Raw genomic sequence first — 23792 nt, forward strand, 5'->3', positions numbered from 1 at the left:
TACTTTCAGTTTCTAAAGACATTTCAATTACAGCCAATTAAATAAAAGGAATACAGCAGGGGTTATTTAGTCATCAGTTAATTAAATGTTCAACAAAAGAATGATTTTCTCTTTGTCAATTGCCTTATTCTGAATTACATTTCTAGAAGAAGTGAATGACAAAGTCAAGGCCACAACTGAGAACATCCTGCTTTTGAATATATAATAATCAGTATGAAAATAAATACTAAAATGCTTGGTAGAGAATCTTACTATCCAGCAAGAGGACATCAGATTAGAAGTCATACACAGAATGTAGTGCATGTGATTTATCACTATGAATTAACTGAACTCCATTTTTCTTGTGTTAATGAATTTTACTTATTATTCAGGTTCCATAAAAATCCTATTTTCTTCATTTAAGAGAGAATTATCACTCAACAAACAGAAAATCATAAAGCAAAATCCTTTGACTATATAGTAAATACTAAATATTACTAAAGAAGGTCCAGCAAGGAAAGATAAGAAAGGAAAAAACAAATGAAAATAATCAAACCTAGTTTACAAACCTGCTATCAGGAAGTGAATCACAGAATCACAAAATAAGAGTTGGAAGGAACCCACAAGGTTCATCTCAAGTCCAACTCCCAGCACCCCACACGGCATCCCCAAGAACCACCATGTGTTTGAGAGCATTGTCCAAACACTTCTTGAACTCTGTCAGGGTTGTGACCACTTCTCTGGGGAGCCTGTTCCAGCGCCCAGCCACCCTCTGGGTGAAGAACCTTTTCCTGATATCAGCCTAAATTTGCACTGATAAAACTTCATGCTCAGTTCCTGTCTCTGGGCACTACAGTGAAAATATCAGTGTCTGCCTCTCCTCTTCTTTCCCTCAGTTGTAACTGCAATGAGGTGTCCAGGCTGAACACATCAAGTGACCTCAGCCACTCCTTATACTTGAGGGCTTCCTCTCAAGGCCCTTCACCATCTTTGCTGCCCTCCTTTGGACACATTCTAACAGCTTTAGATCCTTCTAACACTGTGGTGCCCAAAACTGCACACAATATTCAAGATGAGGCAGCCCCAGTGCTGAGCACAGCAGGACAATCCCCTCCCTCCCTTGCCTGGCTGGTGATGCTGTGCCTGATGCCCCCAGGACAGGGTTGGCCCTCCTGGCTGCCAGGGCACTGCTGGCTCACATTCAATTTTCTGTTGACCAGGACCCCCAGATCCCTTTCCATGTCACTGCTTTCCAGCATCTTATTCCCCAGTCTGTCTGTACATCCAGGGTTGCCCTATGCCATTTGCAGAGTCTGGCACTTTTCCTTGTTAAACTTTGTACAGTTGGTGATTGCTCAGTCCTCTGATCTGTGGATGTCTCTCTGCAGGGCCTCCCTGCCTTTGAGGGCATCAGTATGAGACTAACAAGAGTAGTCATTCCTGCAGGACCAGGGAAACTGTAATTCCCAGCTATTTAAACAAACTGAGCCCAAGGCTTCCTCAACATTTTCTGTTAATCTTCTCCAAGAAGGAGAAAAAGTATTGACTGGGAAGAACAAGAAGTACGCAGTAAAGGCCTATCAAGAGTTAATAGAAGAAAAATCACTCCAAACAATTAATTCAAATTGCATTTCCTGGCTATTTCTACATGAAGGAAATGTAATGAGCCAAATAAACCATGCAAGTCTCATATAGACAAAATTTAAAGGACACAGCTTCTAGTGACTAAGATATCCTTGATAAGCATTTTTGTAGGCAAGAAAAACAACTTTTTCTAGAGGCTTCCCCCCTTCTTATGTCCTAGAATCAGAATATGCTGCAGTTTACAGAGACACCAAACTATCATGCCTATATAACATGCTAAGTTCTTACACACAGCTCTAAGAATCCAGATCACTATAAATTGTATGATTTGTCACTATCAATATAATTATACTGTAGACATTATGCCCACTGTAACCATGGTATAAACTAGAGAAGAACTGAACAATTTACTTGTGGAGCAAGCAGAGGCAGTCTAATGTAAGCCAGGAGTTTACTGAGATCTTTCCTTCTCTGTTCCAAATCATGTCGAACCCACGTAAGTAGTGCATTCAGTATAGTTTCTTCATTAGGAATATTCATGTCATCACTTGCTAAAAGTTTAGCAATTTCAGTGGCTGGCAACAACAGAAATTCCTGATTTCTAATTACTTCCATGAAGTTTTCCTGAAAAAGAAAAGTATTTTAATAGAGGCAACATCATACTTTGAAGACATTTTACGGAACACCTGCTGTATCCTCCTCTCTTTTCCCTCCCTTCATGCCATCTCTCAGCTGTGCCACTGAAGTACTCATTAGGGAGGAAGACCAAAAAAAAGTTTAAGTACTGAATTATTTTCATCCCTGATCATTTCCCCAACTCAATCATTTAGTCCCACAGACAGATGTGCCGAAACAACTGAGTGAAGTGTACAGACAGACAAACAGAAATGAGCCATAGGTTGTGGGTGCTATCTTGGCAGTGCAAAGTGAAGAAATACTTTCTGAAGTACAGTTAAAAAGATGCAGTTTGTTCCTGTTGTCAAGCAAAGAGCACAACACGCTACAACAACTGGGCACATGTAACTGTTTTCATTACTGCTAGATAAAAATGTAGCACTAAGTTTTCAGAGAAAATAAACAACACTAACAATTTTACTGTTGATTTAAAATGGATTATTTTAAGTTTATTTTGCCATTTCATAGGTTTTATACAATTGCTCTGATATGACTGGGGAGCAAAACATACAAAGAATCCACAATATTACACATGCCTTACGACACTAACAATATTTATTCTAATAGGACTTAATCTTCTAACTTTCATCTGTCATTTTTGACAACAAATTCTTACTTCCAAATAAGAAATTCATAATATGTAACACATCCTACGCTGATATCTGATTACTTCATAATATGAGGATTTGTAGCATATTCTGTAAGGATTCTGATCAGTTTAGGCTGGAATAGCAGAAGTATGTAGAAACACAATCAGCACCATGAACACACAATCAGCACCATTACACTGAAAAACCTGGATATAACAGAAAAGGTTGATGTTATTTCTATCCCCTCCACCCATATATACCTTTACAAGGCAACAAAGCAAAGTAATCAAAAGCAGAAAAGTAAAATCACAACATATTCTTGTATTTTGGTAGCTCAAACTGCACCTAAATTCATACTCAAAACTGCCAGTAGCTTCATGATGATAACAGTGTTACAATCAATTTACTAAATGCACTGTGGATTGCTAGATAGCAGCTAATGGGGTGCTGGTTTTGGTCTGCCATCATGGGCACCTCTAAAACACTTGGAGAACAAAATGTGTTAAATTCACAAACACAGAAGTCTAAGTGGGCCCAATATGAAAATCAGCCTTAGTGTCTTGTTAAACTATTTAAAAAGAAAGCATTGCATGCTAACAAAAAACCCCTGTAGATCAGAAGCAAATAGTGGAAAGAAAAAAAGGATTTTTAGGTCAAAAAAGAGGAGAAACTCACAAGAAGAAGCAAGAGATGCACTGCAAAATGGGTCTGAATTTAGTATTTAAAATGGCAAAAAAAACAATAGTACAGTTTGGCATGATATATGCAATGGGCATCATGACAACAAAGCAAAAAAGTTAATACTTCTTTTTTATTGCTTGGCCTAATGCTTTCAAAGCTATACCTCAGTACTCCAAAGATACTGACTAATAAAAAAGAAAAGCTGAGCTAAGAGGAAAATCTAATTAGGTGTAAATAGTCCATCTTACATGAAAGCCAGATGTACATAAAATGGCTACAAGATTTGTAAGGGGAAAGATCAAAGTTACTCCACTCCATGGGTAATTCTGGAAATCAGGAAAATAACTCAATGTTATAGGTGTACATAATTCTGCTTGCAGATAGAATTTGGAAAGAAAACTTTCACATTTAATATCTGAAAATATTTAATAACTGAAAAGCTTTCCTACAACAAAGATCCAATTGTCTACACAAAAAAGTACTTCCAAGTGAGAGCTATAGTAGATTAGAAGTGAGACAGAGTTGTCTTTTCTTCTTTAATTCATTTAACTATTCGTATTGCAAAATAAAAGTTAAATTGAACAAATATATGAATTAAAATCAGTGAAAGGAACTGTACCAATATTCAGAAGCACTACACATGCATTGCTATTTATTTCACTCTGATATTAAATGCCCGGCAGTAAAATTGAATCTGAGAAGTGATCAAAATTATTTCCACAGTTTAAACACACAGTTCACAGGAATTCATATTCCACTGAGTTCATTTGTTTCCACTGGTTGCTTTTTTGTTGGTTCTTTTTCCTAGAAAGTATGCAAGCTGGAGCTGTGCTTTTGGTTTTGCTGAATGAACAGGCAGTGAGCTCCGACAGAGAGAAACACCAACACTTACTACCTTAAATTTTCCAAATTGTTTATCCAGATCACAGGAGGAGGAAGGGGAAAGCACTTGCATGAAAAGTTCTTTTGTCTCTGGAGGCAACAACAAGCTGATCTTGCGTAAGTCAATCATGGATCCTCTTTGGAAAGCTTTTTTCCAACTGGATTTCATCACTTCAACAGCTTTTATATGTAAAAAGCCTGATTTTCCTTCTTGTTGCTTGCAGACAGACCATTTCTTTTGGATGGGAACAAGTTCAATTTCCTCTTGCTCCCATTCTATTTTTAAAGCAAGAGACTCCTTTTGAGCAGAGTATCAAAGCATTCTACCGGGAATACAGGCACTCTTTGTCCTATGTCTGGTTTTTTTTATAACCAGAACTTGAAAATTCCTCTTCCTTTACAGACAGAGATTCTGAAGACAAAAAGAAGGAGCCAGTGTATCTCCTAGCATTCTTAACCTCCTCATTAGCCTTTTCTTTCCTTCTTCTTATGGGAACTCTCTGTGGAAGAACAGGATAATTCAGAGAACAAATGGTCTGCAGTTTCAATCCCTTGCTTTCTGGTCCTGAAAGTAAAAAGAATTTCCCAACCCCAAAATTAGCTCCTCAAAGAGCTTGGAAACTTTATCAAATAAGTAGCCTGAGCTTATGTATTAACCAAGATAGGGACATGCAGTCCTCATGCTCAGTGCTGGGTACTGCTCATTCACATCATAACCTCAAATTCATTCTTCAGCAATTGCAGAGTGATTAATACTGAGACTCTTAACCACGGATCTGCCTTGGACTTGGTACAGAACAAAAAAATATTAGGAGCACATACAAAATGCCATGATGTGCATTTCTAAATTATACTTAATCCCTACAGTGGGATGCAGTGAGGTGGTTAGTCTCCCTGCACACTGTGTCAGAAGGATGAAAACCTTGGAGAGCATCAGACATCTGCAGGTTGAGAGGGACTGAGTCTGCCCAACAGGCAGCTCTAACCATGGGGCTCAGCTTAAAATCTGGATTTGGGCAACCAAAAAGCAAGTTTGACTCACAGGATCTGAATGACAGCAATCAGGATCAAAATGTTATTTTGTCTGCTGACTGCTTCAGTCCACTGGTCAACTAAGTATGAATTCACAAAGAACTGAGCTAATTGACTTCCTGGTAAACTACTAATAGTCAAACAGTTGTCAGATACCACCTTCTTTACTCTACTCAGATTTGACTGATGTGCTAAACAATCAACCAACCTAATACTTTCACTGTGTGCAGGGCTTGTTTAGAGTACAGCTATTGTAGCCTGACCCTTGTTGCACTGTCTCTGGATTCCAAAACAGACTGAGCATCATGCAGAAATCTATTCAATCTTGACAAGGCAGTACTGATCTATTGTGGTAGGCAGTGCTGAGGGAACTTGAAAGACAAAAATATCTTGGGTTTTCACATGTGAAAAGGAAGTGAATGAGTATTCCAAGTCAGCTGATTACTGAGCAGGATATTTTGGACTGCAATTTCAGGTGCAAGAATATAAAATCCTTGTTTTAGGCAATACCACAACTTTTGGTTCTGGCCCTTTATGGAGAGAAGACACTTAAATTTTTCCTCTCTTCATGCGCCCCACTAACAAAAGAAAAAACTGTCCTGACTATTGCAAGAAAAAAAAGACAAATTATCCCTCTTTAATTATTTCTTCCAAATCATAACTCCATGATTTTTTGTTACCCAACTACTGCCTTACAGGAGAAAGCAAGTCTAAGTGTGCCACACCTTTTCTTCTGCAAAACTACCTAGTTTCTGTGCTTGGACCCAATCTATTACTCTGTTATTTTAAGTTTTTCTTTTTGTATCTCCATTGGCTTGTTCAGAAATCACAAATTCCAAAACTAACTTTATCTGAATCTTGTAATACTATCACTGCTCACATACTTTCTGAAGACTTCTGATGAAAATCAAAATGACTTTTTACTCTGCTTTAAGAATGCATAGCTGATCAACAATGATTACACAGGGACTAACTCAGGCACCATCACACAAAGTTTTGAATATCTGATCTTTCTTTTTTAATTGTAAATCATAAAGTTAAAATCTGGCTGCTGAAGAAGCTACTGACACTTACCCAAGAACACCTCACTAGTCACCACAGATAGTTCATATTCTGGAAATAACAGAGCCTAGCTTTTCCTCATCTCAAAGTATTAACTTCCCTTTTGTTTACTTTTTTTGTGGAAAATGATCTATTGGTTTTCATTCAAGGTACACTATCAACTGTTTCAAACAAACAAGATGTCAAAAAGGGGTGTTTGTTGTGACTTCGAAGACAGCAATAAAACTGCGCAGAAGGCATTTTGTGCAAAAATGCCATTACACATTTGTTAAAGCAAACAGATACAATACTGGCCAGTCCAATAAAACTCCTAAATTTATAATTGCGTGCCCCAAATACTATATATAAACTACAGCAAAACAGGGTAACCTTTGCTTAAAAGATATCTTTACTCAGATACATTTCATGACTCTATCAACTCTATTTTAGAACTGTGATGTGTAAAAATCAGAGTTGCTCTTTATACAGCATTAAATCCACTATGAATCGCCTCAGTTCATGTTTCACTTCATGTATATTGAGGGTTTTTCAAGCTTAAGTTTGTAATGCCAATAATCGACCAGTTTTGATAAACTGTTCCCGTCTGTCAAAACAATTTATCAACTGTCAACACAGTAAGCAATGAAGTAATGCAACACTTCAGTCCTTTTAGCATAACATACATCTGTAATATGAAGAAATGCAACATCCAAATCCTCCTTCTTCTCTTTTTTTTTAATCACTGATGCTTCCAATGATTAATGTACTTTACTCAGACAGAAGAACCCTAAGACAGACCCAAGGGGATAACTCACTGATCCATCCTCCAGTTTAAACAAATGCTCATTTCACCTGAATTTCAAACTTCATGTAAAAATGTATTTTCATGAAGCAGGTAAGATGATTACAAACTTATTACATGTGTCATAAAAAACCTTTAAAACAGAGAAGTTGTTTTACTTGTAAAAATATTAAATGGCAATCAGGGTTTCTTTTCTGTCAAAGAAAAACTCATAGAAAATAACGTGTAAATTAAAATTTAAGTATTTTATATTATTCAGTAACTTCTACTACAAGTATTTTAAAAGAACCAGAACTATAAACTGTACTCAGTATAATCCCACACTGTTCTATGAAGCCCAATGCAGCATAAAAATAATTTCCTGTTTTAACAAAGAGAATTTTGCCAGCTATTACAGGTGTACTTAACCCTTACATTATAATACTTCCTAATGGAAAGAGCATCAAGTACCTAGCACTTACTAGTGTTGAACATTTTCTTTTCTCAAACATCTTTTAAACAAATGAAATTATTTGGGGATTTATTTTAATAGAAGATTCAATTAGACTAGACATTTCTATGCAGTTTCCATAGCAACATTCATTTCAAAATAAAGAAGCTTCTTCTCTATTACTCATTATTACTAAAATTCAATTTAATGTCTCTGTTGGAACTAAACAACATTAAAAGAGGCCTTGGGAAAAATTCATCTAGCACAACTAATTAGTTTTGAAAATGGCTTTTTAAAATCCACCTAATTTGAATTTCATTCACAGCAAAACCTTAAAAGCAACAACTTTGCCACTGAAATAAACAACAGCCAAAAGGCACAGAACTATTTTCCTCTGGCCTGAACAAAAGATATGCACTGCAAAAGAATGGCTCTTAGAAAGTTCACAGGCCCTATTTTCCCTAAGTCATGAATTGCCAGTCAGAATACTAAGACTGGAATGCCAACATTCCTCTTTAAGGATGCATTAGTCTAATAATTCTTACTGTTCTGATATTGGCAGTTCACTTATAAAGGACATGACTATAGCCTAGACCAGACACTTATTCTGAAAAAGAACAAGTAGATAAGAGGAGAGAGCTTCTCTTTTCACATATTTTTTCTATCACTGGTCTCACTTATACTCACTTAATACTCTTCAAAGGCATAAGCCACATTTACTTTACTGTTTCATTGCACATTCTACCAAACTGCAGTGCACCCTATTTATTGATCTGCCTCACTAAATTTGTGTGTCTATTAAATATCTGAGAGATCCATTCACTGCAGAAGAACATTGTCTTGTATATGGAAAAAAACCCCTATCTTAAACTGCCATACATACTAAATTAATTTAAGCCAAGAAGAAGTAATTTTACAAAAAATGGTTTTAAACCAGCAAAACCTAAGGCAGCAAGAGGAAGAGCCATGGATTTCTAATACTAATTACAAGACATAAATTACAACTCTTGGATCTAAGCCAGTAACTTAATGGCAAGGTAATGCCACACAAGCAAATTAAGTTCTATCTTCATTCCCACATCTCTTATGCAGTATCTACATGCCCTCAGTCAGATCCCAAGAGCTTACTTAGTCAAAATTTCATCAACAAGCAAGCAAAATGCCTCACAAAACTGCAAAGAGCAGAAGAACTGACTTGCTTCAGAGATACTTCTTCTGTCTTCTTCTGATAACTTTACTAAAATAAACTTATGAGAAGAAAAAAAAGAACATTTTGTATTAAAATAAAAGGATGACTGTTAAGCAGATGAAGTTTACTTAAGTTGGTAGGTCTGAATTTCTATAAGTTAACTCAAAAATATAATTGGCAAGTTTGTATTTAGTCACATATTACCTAGCCTAAGATTAAATTCTTTGATGCCTGACATCCCATTGCTAAATTATTAGGATAGTGCAGAATCTATATTGCTGAATGTCCACATTCATACCCCAAGTATAACTTAGAACCTGATTACTCCAGTTTGTTACAAAAAAGGAATTCTACACCTCCATTTAGTAATGTGTTATTTTGGAATAGGTGATGGCAGCTTCCCCACTGTGAAGTCTGTAGTTTTTGACTGTCAGAAAGAAGAACAGGCTTTTGAAATATGTTATTAAATGCATACCCCACAATTCTATTTCTGTTAAAGGGCATTTATGCTTGTGTATTTCCTTCCAACTCCAAACCAGCAACTTTGCAGCTACTTTGTCATTTTTCATCATGGGAACATATTCTTGTTTGAAAACTATGAAGGCTTTTTGGGGAAAAAACATTAGTACTATATTTAGGAAAACATTCTGTATTTTCCTTACTAAATAAAGCAGATGATACTTAATGTAACAACATACCATGGTGTAATTGTGAGCCACCTTGTGCAAGTCAGTGCAACCCTGCGCATCAGCAAAAGATCGGATTCCAAGGCAATTGGACGGGTGAAGCTGCTTCATTAGGAATTTACAGCATGCTTCTACAACCTGAGAGAGCTGAAGAAGGCAAGCTGTAGACAACAGGCACTCAATGTTGTCTTCTTTTAATTCAAGGCGACCTAGTAACATCAAAAAGAAAATCACATTAGTTTGCTCTTATAATCTTACAAATTCCCAAAAACCCCAAGGCAACAGAATTATTTACCAATTATGTGACAGAATAGAAGGCTTAGTAAACATCACCCTCAGCATCAGGTAACTAATAGTTTTCAAAATTAGTATCTATAATGATGTAAGGAAAGGGAATCCTAATGAGATTCCTTTTTTTGTCAGTCCTGATACATTTAATAGATTCACATAATTTGTTAACTATTGAATGGAGTATTATCAGAGAAACTTTATCCTATCGGGCTGTCTCAGGTAACAGCAGAGAGACCCAACTGCTGTCTACAGCTTTCTCACCAGGGAAGGGGAGGGGAAGGCACTCATCTCTTCTCTCTGCTGACTGGTGACAGGACCTGAGGGAATGCCCTGAAGGGGGTTAGGAAAAGGTTCCTTTTCCATTAGGAAAAGATTCTTCCCCCAGAGGGAAGAATCTTTGGTTGGGCAGTGGAAGAGGCTCCCCAGGGAAGCGCTCACAGCACCAAGCCTGACAGAGCTCAAGAAGCATTTGGAAAACACTCTGGGACACATGGTGTGATTGCTGGGGTGTTCTGAGCAGGGACAGGAGTTAGACTTTGAGAATCCTTGTAGGTTGCTTACAAATCAGGATATTTTATGATTTATTTTTATTTATTTATAAGAATTTAAATAATGTGAATGATTTGTAAAGAGCATTTGAAATCTAGTAATGGAATACAATGCTCAAATGAGGACAATTCACTAGATGAAATTCCCATTTTCACTTCAATTACCTGTATATGCATATTGAACCAGAGCCCACAATGCCTTTGGCTCCACACCTTCCATCTTGATTTCTTCCTGTCTTGCCTCCCTTACATCATTAGTGAACATTGCTGCAAAGTAGTCCGAAACAGAGGAGAGAACCAATCTGAGTACGACATGCAGCACAAAAGGAGAGAAACAGAAGAAAAGAAAAAACCTTAGTCAACCTGATGTTTGTTAATTTATGATTCATTACTTTGCCCTTTGAAGAAACACTGTAGTGAGAAAAACATTTAAAATTGACGAAGTGCTCCATGCTCTAGTTTCTCTCTATGAATAATGAAGTACTGATACTAAACCTACATTTGCTACTGATCTAAACTAATTACCCTTTCAAAGCTCAATGACTTTTAATAGCCAACACAGACACAAACACCTCCAAATCCACATAAATTGGAAATTAAGTATAAATATACATTGTTAAAATAAAATTGAATTGATTGTTATTTATATTATGTTAGATACTTTTTTAAATGTGGAAGAATGATTTACCAGTCCTTTTCAAAGTGCTTTAAAATGCTTTTACTCTTGGTGCACACATATACATTCAATTACTTATACTGATAACAAAACTTGTCACAGTAAATGTGGAGATGATACAGAGTAATCTCTTTTTTGGGTATCTATTTAGCCTTTTGTAATAATCCTGACTCTTTTACTATGTAAATAAATATGTTAGTGCACAACAGACATTTCTTTGGCTTATTGAGAGTAAAACACTCATTACAAATAATAATGCCAATCCGTAAAATGTGGAAGAATTTTGATGTGTTCAGAGATTGGGGTAAAAGAGAAAATTATATGAGGCAGGAATATGAAACATACCATAACTATTCAGGAGCAATAAGAGACCACCAGGAATGGCCTTGTGGCTTAGATCAATTTTTGTGCTGTAGCAGTTCACTGTTGCTTTGCCCATAAGGATTTCAATACAAATACATGTGGTATACACATGGATCTATACAAACAGCAAGCCCAAGAACCCAGCAAATACACTAAACAGTCCATATGCATTCAATTAATCTAATACTTCAGGCAGTTTATGCCATGCTGAATCATTACACTGGTGTATTAAAAGGGCAGAGATCAAGAACCACAAAACAGCCAAACTAAATGAAAGGTGAGCACCAGTGCTTAGGGGAGAATTTACAGGTACGAATACAAAGTAGTGAAATACAAGGAGCAGTCTCTTAGTTAATTAACAGCAAAGTAATAAAATTTTGACTAATTAATCTCACAATATATTTTTCTTGTGAACCTTCTGATCATTGACCATTTGGTGAGGCTTACAGAAAAAGAAGGGCAATTTTTTTTTCTAGCTGCTGAGGCAACAGAGTAGCGTTACAATTGCATGGAGAAAAGACTAATTTTATTTTAGCACCTTGTATGATTGAAGTTTTGTCAAAAAACCCCAAAGGTCTGTTTTTTTATAAAAAAAATTAAATTCTCTTATTGAAATGTGAGAATTATTCTGTAGCTGGCTAGCTAAGAAAAATTATAACTTTCTGCCAAGGTACATCCTGGGCATCACTTCTAGGCATTTTAACCTCAGGTTTAATGAAATCTGCATTTAAATCAAAATACTGGTTCCCAGAGATCTATAGAAGTGGAGTAAATTAGAGAGTGCATTCATGTAAGCATCAAGGGAGAATTTCTGCAACTGCTTTTGATGCTAGAATGAGATTACAAGACCAGATTTCTATGTACAAAATAGGGGTTCTCACTGGAAGGGAAAGTGGTTTGAATAACCCAATTATCTCTGCAGGTCCAATTCAGAATTTAAAAAGGCAAAACAACCAACTTAACATATTCATATCTGACTGTTCTGACTTGGAACTTCTACACAGAACAGAGCTTGAAAAAGACAGGTCTTCTGCAATGGCAAATGGAATTTAATACATAGTCATATCACAGTTTGGGGGTTGTTTTTTCCTTTTTTTCTTCCCCCAGCAGTGCAGCTGGACTAGGTAGCTGCACTATTATTTAGAACACTGGACTGTATACATTTTAGAAACAACTGCTGATGAAATGCCAAATAATAACACGAGGGTCCCAATGCCTTCTATCAGAGGTTTGATACCAGCAAATTTCTCCCTGTAATTTCCAGACTCAAGAGTCCTTCAAAGGAAATTAACAAAAATGTAATCCATTTACTATTTTTGCAAACATGTTCAGATCCATGAGGAGGTATGCATGCTTCACAGTGGTAAGTGCTTTCCAGAGGGTGACTTCCATATGCTGACAGAGGATGTGAAGTCCACAAGTAGTTTAATACAGGTAATTTGAAAAAGCACAAATTATCCTGAGAGCAGTTATGCAATGATTTCACAAAGAAAAGCCTCAGAAGAAGTATCTACACTTTTCTCTTAATTCAACTCATTTAGAAAAAAAAGTTATTTCAAAGAAAGAAATGGGATTAAAATATACAGTGACAATGCATCAAGGTGACACTGAGCTAGGATAAAAGAAAACCAAGGCAGACTTTTAGCCAACTGGCCTTTTCTTTTTCCCACTAGTCAATAAAAATCAATTACTGCTATACGCATGTGATTTGATATTCACTTGTCACTAAATACTGACAAAATTGTGTTTCAGTACATTTTTCTGCTCCTACAGGAGGCTCCAAGATTAATAGATTTTGAAGAGTTTTCCACTGAGAGCCAGTAAAATATGGAAAACACTTTAAAACCCGTACTTGTTGGAACTGCCACAAGCTGCATCATCTAGATAGTTTTCTAGGTCACCAAGGCAATTACTATGTAAAATGATGACAGCTACCAAACCTGGCAATGTACAGGTTTAGCATCTCCAAACCCGTCTCACCTGACAGAACGAAGTGATGCTGCTTAAGATCTGAAAGATAAAAGGGACTCTTCCCTAGACAGCTCCCTGTTTGTGGCTGTAACAGCTGAAAACTGTCCTTGGAAACTCACGATCAGCATTCCCTGAAGTTGTAAGGTGCTATTGAAGAGTTCAGGCTCTTTCAAACAAGCTTCCTAAACCCTAGAGTACACAAGGTTCCATTCGCCTTCTTTTCTTAAGTCCCACCTCTTTTGTATTTCCATCTTTCACTGTCCACAGAGAGACAGACAATGGCTCTGCCCAGACTGCTGATTAAAGGATGTGGCAGGCTTTAAATGCCCTCTGGGCAGGAATTTACACACATTTCCCTTTTCTTACATGAATGTTCTAATCAGTGGGTTATTACTAAAGAAAACAAGCTTTTATTTTGGATATAGCAGTTAGCTGAATGTAATAAATACAAACATAATAAATGGTAGACATCTGAAACTGCAGTGGACACAAAATAAACATGCTATGAAAAACTTAATTAAATTAATTAAATCAAAGTATCCAAACTTTCTTTATGGAACTGCAAGCTGAAGGGGTGGGAATATAATACATTTCTTCCTAGTGGAGAATGGCCCCAATTTCCTACTTGCTTCTTGACCTTGTAAATGAGATTTTAGCTATAATTTCAGCACAGATAAAGAAGATAAACACTTTTGGAACAATAGAGAATTCCATATTCAGAAAAATCATGACTATATGTGATACTTTTATTTGTAGTAGACTCATAGCCTGAATTCTTTGAATAGATACAAAGCCTCTCAGAATTTCACAGTAATGTATTACCTGTGATTATTACCAAGGCAGACACCAAACTCATATCTGTTTTCTCTAAAAACATACATCATGCACCTCACAACACTCAATAAAAGTAGAAACTGATAATTTAAAAAATACAGGAGTTATTAAAAATACCACATTCAAAACTGAAAATCTGAATACTCCTCTCTATATATGAGTATGATTAATATTAATAATGAAGAATGTTTTTTTCTTACCAGCTCTATGTAACCACATACTATGAAAAACTCTTATCTTCCTTATGAAAAAATAAAGGAAAACAAAGATGTCTAGTGTAAGTGAACTTTCTATTTTCTTACCCATCTTAGAATGCCAAGGGATTAGGCTAAGATGCCTAAGAGGCTATTTAATACATATTCTGTTGCTTATTAAGCCTTGAGACAAAATAATCACTTACTGATCCAGCCTGCAGTCAATACTAAAAAAGTCAGAACTTGTATGGAGGCAGCAAAAAATACTACAGAAGTTTTTTCTTATAACACTGGCTACTACAATTTCCATAAAATTTAAATGAAATTTAAGAATTCCATATTTATCTTTCCCACTATGAAAAAAATTCAGTTTTCAGTGAGATACTTTAGATCTACTGAGATTAAGACTGCAGTTATTGCTATGTTTCTCTGTGAAAATAAAACAATTAGAGAAAGAACTTATGCAAAAGGCAAATCTTCTTTGTAAGTTCTCCAACATTATAAAGTAAACAAGAGAGAATCATAAACCTCCCACTTCCTGCTACAAGCACAAACTGTGCTTCTTTGGCTTTAAATTTCATACATATTTAACACAGAAAATACTAACTACAGCAAAGTGTTTCTCCTCAGAAGAGAAGTCCAGAGCAGTAGTAGTATATGCCACATGCACTACAGAAATAGATACAGTAGTACAAACTGGAGAAGAGAAGTCAGTTCTCTGAAGAAATAAGAAACAAGCATGAACCACATTAAAGGACTTTTTAGCCTGTTGTCTATGTGTTTATTTCACTGCAAATAGAATCTTCCAGTCCTTAAAAGATATTCACAGCTGTCACCTGCATCCTTTCTACACATTTTAACTATTTTGTAAGCCATGGTCCAAACACATATTGCAAAGGGGTTACCTTGGCTCCATAAGGAAGTAACATGATTTCCTTATTATAATCACTATTTTTTCCTGTTTATACCACTACAAAGTTTTTTGACCCTAAATTACTTGAGCATGTGCCCAATAGGGGTGTGTCTATTCCATGTTTTCATCTGATTCATTCTTTTCACAGGGACAACACACTTTAGTAACTAATTTGAACATTTCATAAAACGAAGTCTCCGAGAGCAACAGCAAGCTATGGTTTAAAAGCCTCCCTGATTCTCAAGTCAGTTCCCATCCCCATGCCGTCATTCCCTCAGCTGAGTCAGCACAAGTGTGGACAATATCCAAATAAAAGCAGAAATCTGGCTTTTGAGGGAAAGTACCAACTCCAAACCAGCAACATCTTCCCATCTTTTTATTACTATTACAGCATTGAGCTGCAATTTCACTGTGTGAGTAGGAATCAGCAATGGAAAACAAGAATGCTTTAGGATGCTATTTCTGTTGTATACCTCAACTTAGGAAACAACGGCTTACTTATACCTAGGTTCCTATTAAAATTACAAATTCTGTGCATTAAATACCATAATGTGCTTCAGCTACACATGCCTGTAGCTGATTTGCAATCTCTGGTATTTTCCTAGGTTTTAAGAAGCATACATATGATCTGTTGATTACGCAGATGACAGAGAGGGTAATGTTTGAACTAATTTAGACCTCTAATACTGGCAGTGTTCAGAAGTCTCCTATCAAAGGACTCTTCTTACTACAGGAGCAAAAAACATTTATGTGAACAGAAGACTGTCTTTATTGTAAACTGTGACTCCAATAGCATAATTGCTAGTACAAAGAAAAAAATTAAACAAAATTAAATAGAAGAAAAAAATGTACATCTTTGTACGGTAAAGAAACTACTACTACTACTTATAATATTCTGGGAGTGTAATTAGGACTTCTGGGGGTTTATTATGCAAATATCATAAGTATACTTAGAAACAAAAAGAACCTGAACTTTTTTATTCTGTATTACATAGAACAGAAAAATTAACTTTTTGTTTCCAAATAAATGTTAAAAAACAAATACATGTTTAAAAGTATTCTGAATTGTTTGGGATGTTCTGACATTTTTTTTAACAAAACATGGGACACACTTTGAAGGTGCATTTGTAAACAATTATGAAGTTATGAAGTTATTTCAAATTATAATAAACTTACCTATGAGCTGGAATTCTACGATCACCAGCAACTAATACCACATCACACAGCTGATTGTGTCTCAGATAATTCTCCATCTTTTTAAAAGTTTGTTCAGCATGGTTGAGAGCCTGAAAAAATTCATCTGAGGTACAGGGCTCCATTGTTTGACAAGATGATAAGGTGTGACTGCTGTTGGAGGTTCTGCTGAAGATAATAACAGAAATCTCAGTTCACACAATATTCAGATGAAATTTTATCTAGAAAGGATAAAATAAAAATCGCACATTTTAAAGTTGACATGCATGATTTGTTTTAATATATATTCCCTTGCTATTTTATTTTTCTTCATATTTTCCTTCTCCCTCCAAAACAAACTAGACTCTTGTGGAAAATGTATAATCATTTCATGTTGTACTCTTCAACCGAGTGAGACACAGAGATGAGCCCAGCAATTGTATTTGTAGTGCTGTCAGATGGTTAAGGAACAACATCCACCAAGTCCATGCAAAGTGTAAAAGTAATGGAAGGATGGCAATAAGGAACCAAACCCCTCCCTGCCACTTATGTTTCACACTTAATCTAAGGTGGCCAGAACAAAACTCAGCTAGTAAAAGCATATGGGCTTGCAGGGGAAAAAAACCCACAAACACATTGATATACCACCATTCCTATTGCACTCCTTGTGTCTGATATGAGATCTAGCACACAGAAGTCAACAGACGTGAAAAGCAAAGGTAGATGGGGAGAAAAATTATTCCCATCTGTACACACAAACACAGAAGATTGGGAAAAAACAGGAATGGAGAAAATGTAAAAGGAATGCATGGCCCTAGGAGATAAAGGAAATGAATCCTAATGATGTACATTGTGGAAAGCATGTTTTCTTTCTCACAGCTCTTTAACTGACTACTGCTTGGTTTTTAACAATGCAGGCAACTTATAAAATACTCTGGATCTACAATAACATTTGTAAGGATGTGGTTTTGCAATATCTCCATCCCGACCCCTGCTTCCACAAAGATGCAATGAACTGAGCAGCATGCCTAGGGGGAAATCCACCACAAAAGTTATCTCACTCCTTGGTGTAGGATACTAATTTCAAGACAGAGCTCCTCAAAACCAAAGTCTAAATTCCCAACAGAAGATTTTCTGTAAAGCAGAACTTTGTGGTTTGGTCATTGGTTTTATCATATGTTTCGGTTTTGGGGGTTTTTTGCATGTACCCAGACAGCTAAAAAAGCCAAGCAGTTTGGTATTTAATTCAGAACTAAATCTAATAATGGATCAGAAATTAGATACCTGCCTACTGATTTCCCTTGGGGGACTTTATGTTAAATATTCTCGCTGCAGCTGTGGTTAGCCATTTATTTATGTGTCAACTTCCTCCCGGTTCCCTGTAGCCCAGGAGTCACTTGTTCTGCTCCACCACCGGCCCTCTAACAGGCTGGAACAAGTATTCTTTGTGGCCATTTTGGAAACTGAATCGGGGCTCATACAAAGATGTAACCATGTAACTATGGACAACACTATATTGGCCAGCTGAGTGGCAAGCTAAAGGGAATGAGCAAAAAGTACTCAGTGAAAGCAACTCTTTAACCAGCAGCCCTGAAAAACAAAAACAGAAGTGGAATGGGTCGGCTGCTGGTCAATGCACAAATACTTAGGGAATTATTCTGTATCTCTGTATCACGATTTAGCACATTCTCAATAGGGTTAATATGTTGTGGTTTTTTCTGGTTTGTTTGGTTGTCTGTTTGAACTATATATTAACCCATATTCCTCAAAGTAACTCCATTAATGACATTTTAAAAAAATTTACATGCTATTACATGTTAGAATTTTATTTACATTACAACCTTACAAAGTGTTTTGCAGATAGGAAGAAACCACAGAGGAAAAAGCTTTCCAAGCCAGCACTTGCTGGATCACAACTTCACTGGAGCTATTGCCAGCTTCAAAACTGCACATTTTCCACACAGAACTCAGTCATCACTCTCATCAAATAAGGAAAAATAATTGCTATGGTGTCTGTTTACCAGTATCCACAATAAAACATATTCAGGACTCAACGGAGTCAATCCTAGTTCTCCCTCGCATCAAAAGATGCTCAATTCCATACCTGTCTTCTAGCTAGTAACTTACAAACCATTTTCCATAATGAAGGAACAGGAGATAGAAAGACTAAGGTTCAGTGGTCCATAAAGAGAACCTGAAAGAGACTTTCTCAAAAAACTTCAGCTGTATTGTCACACACAATGATATCATCAATATAGCTTCACACTGATGCAGTGCAGTCTGGATCAGTTCACAGTCATCAGTCCATCAGTCCAATCACAGTATTTGCAAAAATTAAAAAAAAAAAAAAAAAAAGGAAAAAAAATGCTTCAAAAGCTATTTGTGTCTGTTACCCTGTGACTGAATATGAAAAATTTAAATGCCCCTCCTTCCACAAACTGTTTTATGAATATTTTTCCAGTTACATTTGCTACAGCAATGACAACCTGGGAGAATTCCTGAAGAACTTACACCCTCAAAGGTCAGTGAGACTGAGGTGAAAAAAAGACATATCAAAGGATTCTGTAGCTCAAAAACTCAGGGTGGGGAGGCAGACTTATATTGGAAGTTACAACATACTAACTGCAAGACTGATCACACAGAGCAATACTGCACAGCTGCTAGCACATGGTACATTCAGACTTTGTCTTTAAATAATTACGGACATTTTACTAAACTGTTCAAGGTCAGCACACAGCTGATGAATTCTGGAATCCTGTTTGTATTTAATGTTCAAATATAAATATACATCCTATATAATATTTTAATACATTTCCCTACTTCAATCTACAATAAAGTAATTCCAGTATTTTAGTGCACACATGGATGAAATTAACCAGATACAACACTCTGCACACTAGGTATGCTCCAGGTATTTTTAGCTTTATCTCCACCATGCCATCTCTACCAGGTCTGTAGATTGCTCCTAAAGCACCACCAAAAAAGTTAAGAAAAACAAATCTAATGCTAATAGGCTTACACTTTCTATACAAGGGTCTGCAGAGCTGTTGGTGAATTCTTAAAAGTGTACGAATCCAAAAGGATATCATTGCCTCAGGGATGCAGAATAGTTAACAACAGCAACAGAAGAAATCTAGGAGATGAAAATATGCAGAAGAATTCAAAACTCACTGTCCCAGTAAACAACCATTCGAGCTAATGCTGGTTACAAACGACACACAGGAGTATGATGTGAACAGTATTAGAGCTCTGATTCTTGAATCTGAACGATCTGTTTGCATCCCAGATACAACCTTGGTCAAAGATCTGGTACTAAACTTGGAACTGAACTCTGTATAACACCAAATTAATCTGACAGCAGCTCTCCTCTAAATGAATCACATAATGATCTAAATGATGTCATAGTGACAAAGACCTGATCTAAATGCTTTTCTAGTTGTGCTATATGACAAGGCAAAGAGGAAGGACTGATACAAACAAAGCAGTAGAGCTGCTTCTTTTACTTCATGTTATTAGGGCTTGTAGCTGGGCAGTAAGTTACAGAGGAGCATAGAAGAAAGGTAACTATAGCTCCTACAAAGGTTTTTTTAAAAAGACTTTTTCATGCACACAATTTGCTTGTAAAGGAGGCAACAATGTTTTCATATGGGAAAAAAGCTCTTTGTAAACTACACAGACAAAAGTGTTGGTATGGGGTTTTTTACCCTCGAGTCAACATACAAGAAGCCATATTTTAGACTACAAAGAAAAAACATTTAATTAAGTCCTTAATATCAGAGAAACTCCAGGCTTTAGGCAGAATTATGTTGTCTGTCCAAGAGCTTATACATTTTTAACAAGTGACATGAACAAAACATGGTATAAGTGCAGTCTCCCCATAAGACAGAGATACAGATAACAATACAAAGCAAGCTCCTACACTGCCATTAGTTGCATACTAAATTGTACTGACACTGAACTTAAAATTTACCTAAATTATTTAAAGCATGTAAGTAAACATTAGCATGAATTAGAAGACAGTAACAGAAATCAAAAAACCTCTAGATGCTGTAGATAATCAAGCACATAATTTAAAAGATACTTTCAATTTACTAAGTTCAAATAGTTTGTGCATTTTCTCTAGTATACAACCATCTGCAACAGAAAAAAACCAAACCAAGACTTTTTGAAACATCCTAAATAAGTATCTGCAGTTCTCCAATTCTACAAAGAAACGAATTAGTTTTACCATATGCACACTACTATCTTAAAATTAAGACCAAATGTTGTAGTGTTTTCAATGTACACATTTATCATTTAAAATTACATGTTTATTTTCCTGCAGTGATTGCCTTGCTATGAGGGGAATATCCTAACTGGGATAATGCTGCATATAAAAATTTCCCATCAGAAATATATGTTGCTGAAATGGAAGGAGATGTTATCATATCCAGTAACATAGCTATTTAAAAATTTACATCTGAATGCCATTTAAAATGGGATCTCTTTAGAGGTGTGTTACTTACAGCTACATAGTTGTTGCAGCACAGTGGGACTGCTGTTATGATGCAGCAGTACGTAGGATTTCTTTTCCCAGTAATTCTACTATTTTGACATGAGGTGATAAAAGCAAATACACTGTGTTCACTTCTAAGCAATTTTGGCCTCCTTCCTTCCCTTGAATGTTTAAAAGTCATATATACAATAAACAGTTTTTATATTATGGACTACTTTGCCTTTCCACTAAATTGATTCTTCTCCTAAGGAATGAAAAACACTAAACTGCTATAAGTAAATCGATCTGTCCTTAATAGCCTTTATTAAACAGTGTACCCTTTTAAGCAGCCACACTTTCTGAAATGCCACATCAGTGCAACAAAAGCTGTCTTAAAAGCAAGAAAGCAAATATAACATTTTCTGAAATGGCAAGCTATTATGCACTACATGAACTCCAAAACAGGAAAAATACTTTTAGTGAAGAATGACTGACTTGTACCATAAATGAAATAAAAGAATTTAACCAGTATTTCACAATTAAGGTTTTTAACTTGCCTAATTTACAACAACTGGTAAACAACTTTCATTCAAGAAGTTTTACAGTTTCATCTTTAGTAACGATGTGCAAGAAAAGAACACCAAAACATCTTTACAGATGCAATAGAAACATTTTTTTTCTGCCAGATTCAGTTTAATTCAACCAAATGGGTTACTGGAATCACTTCAAAGCACAAACTGATTGACTTTCAGTTAATGTAATTTTTTTCTTAGATTTATAGTCTAAGTATTTTTTCAGTTCATTCTCCGTCTTCTATAGATACACAAGGAAGCATGAGATCGGAATCAGAAGTTCACATTTTCATAATCTCCTCCTAACTGACATAACTAAACAATCACTTCAAAATAATGTAGAAAGCATTCTATAACATTACCATGTAACAGGCAGTACCTTGTTCACAGCAGCATGTACTAGTACACTGTTTAAAACATCAGTGCATCCATGTTTGCGCTTTGTTTATCCCCACTGACTGCTTTAAAAAGGTCCTAGTAAACACACAGAACCTGATTATAATTAATATTCTGTTTCTGATGCACAATAGCTGCTAGGTTTCTGAAGCATTTGAGTTCAGAACAAAGGCTAGCCTATATACGCATACTAACTACAAACATGAAATAAAAACATTTCTCACAATAGGAAAGTAATAATTAACCTGCACGAGCTGCTGTCCGATTCATTTTCTTCTTCACTTGCTCTATCATCTGTTTCTTGTCTGTCAAGCCAACGTGCACCTCCACAGTCTTCTGCTGAGAATTCAAATGTAGGGATTTCTGAGGTGGATGCCATTGGCCAAAGAGGTGAATTCTGGAAATCCTGTTGGCTGGACCTTCTGTAACCAACTGACGTTAAAGGTAAGTTACCCGAATCTAAAAACTTCCTGCCACCAGTTGTTACATTTTGTCCTCTGTTCCAGAAGTCTCCCTGATGGTTTTCAGCTGCAGAGTTCGGGGCTGATGCCTGATGACCAAACCACCTCCATCTGATTTTTAAAATCTGCTTCACGTCAAACTCTTTACGAGAACCAGACATTCTCAGTGAAAGCCAGCGATCGTCTAGGCAACAGGGTAAGAAGCAGCACACATAAAAGAAGATTTGTGCATCCAACCAAGACAAGAGAAACACATGCTCTGCCTGTCTGTGGCAAGCAGATTTTCTACAGAAGGAGGGGAAAAAGCATTGCACTCACACAAAAAAGGCTTCTTTAACAGTATGTCATTTGAATACAAACAAAAGGCAACAGACAGTGAAAAACGCTGACATAAAATAGGAGGTGAAACAATCACCTCCATCAGGAAAAATGCTAATCGCTTTACCCTAAAAGCTCCGAGGCTGTTTCTGTTGCTGCCTCTGACCATTAGGTTTCAAAACCACTAAACAATATTCATTAAAGCACTTTCAAGAGCTAAATACCACCCCCTTTTCTTAAACCACAAATGACAGCAAACTGCAATTTCTATACTGCATCTTACAATCTGTTTCTTATTCTGTTAACTCTTGCTACTACAGAGGGGGGGAAAGTGCAATAATCAAATTTAATTCCTTCTACACTGAGAAAAAATAAATTTACAGAAAAGAATCAAAACCAACTCAAAGATAACTGGTTATGCTGGGGAGAAACTGAACTGTAAATAATTCTTTTTCCCATTACAGGACATGAACTAACTTAAAAAGGACAAGTACAGCCTTGGAAGGCTCAAGGGACTAGTAGTGGAGGCGATAAAGCCTTTCATCTTGATGTGCTTTGATTCAAATCTAGGTCTGCAGTAACCAAAAATTTCTATGTGAAATGAGCTAATGGTTTCCATTCACTTATACACCATTAAGACAGAAAGCAAGAAAAAGCCAATCACTGCAAGACACCAGACAAACCCCCTGCAAAATAAACAACCTAAGATGACTGCTCAAAAGGCTTATTTCTAATAATATACTATCAGCTGTTCCACATCACGTTACAAGTACTGTGATGGAACAGTGAAATAGAGAGATGCATACTTTTGAGACAGAACTCCCTCTAGGACTGGTAATTTATGCAACATCTTAAAACATCATTCCTAACATCTTAAGATGTTAGAAATGTTAGGAATAGCCATTCATAGGAATGGCCTAGAAAGCCTAAAGCACAAAATGCACAATGACCAATTTACAGTTCTCATAAAAACCAGCCTATTTCCTCTCTGCCACAAGAAGCTAGTTAGGTATAAAATGCTGAGATTCATTTCAGTC

At 36.2% G+C, this 23792-nt stretch overlaps 1 protein-coding gene across 5 annotated transcripts in view; it reads right to left on the bottom strand.

Annotated features, from left to right (window-relative positions):
- Positions 1-23792, bottom strand: part of KLHL5 (kelch like family member 5) — a 51881-nt gene that overhangs the window by 13310 nt on the left and 14779 nt on the right. Inside the window, exons 1-5 of one of the 5 annotated variants that reach the window (XM_064418390.1) lie at positions 22222-22621; positions 16538-16720; positions 10576-10712; positions 9584-9780; positions 1975-2187 (exon numbers count right to left, since the gene is read on the bottom strand). In XM_064418390.1, coding sequence (XP_064274460.1) covers positions 1975-2187; positions 9584-9780; positions 10576-10712; positions 16538-16720; positions 22222-22598 — 1107 coding nt within the window. In that variant the 5' untranslated portion in view covers positions 22599-22621. Of the gene's footprint in view, positions 1-1974; positions 2188-9583; positions 9781-10575; positions 10713-16537; positions 16724-22221; positions 22622-23792 lie in introns of those variants that run through there. The other 4 variants (XM_064418389.1, XM_064418394.1, XM_064418392.1 and 1 more) reach the window with 4 other exon arrangements.

This window comes from Passer domesticus, chromosome 4, assembly GCF_036417665.1.
Source record: "Passer domesticus isolate bPasDom1 chromosome 4, bPasDom1.hap1, whole genome shotgun sequence".
NCBI lineage: Eukaryota > Metazoa > Chordata > Aves > Passeriformes > Passeridae > Passer > Passer domesticus.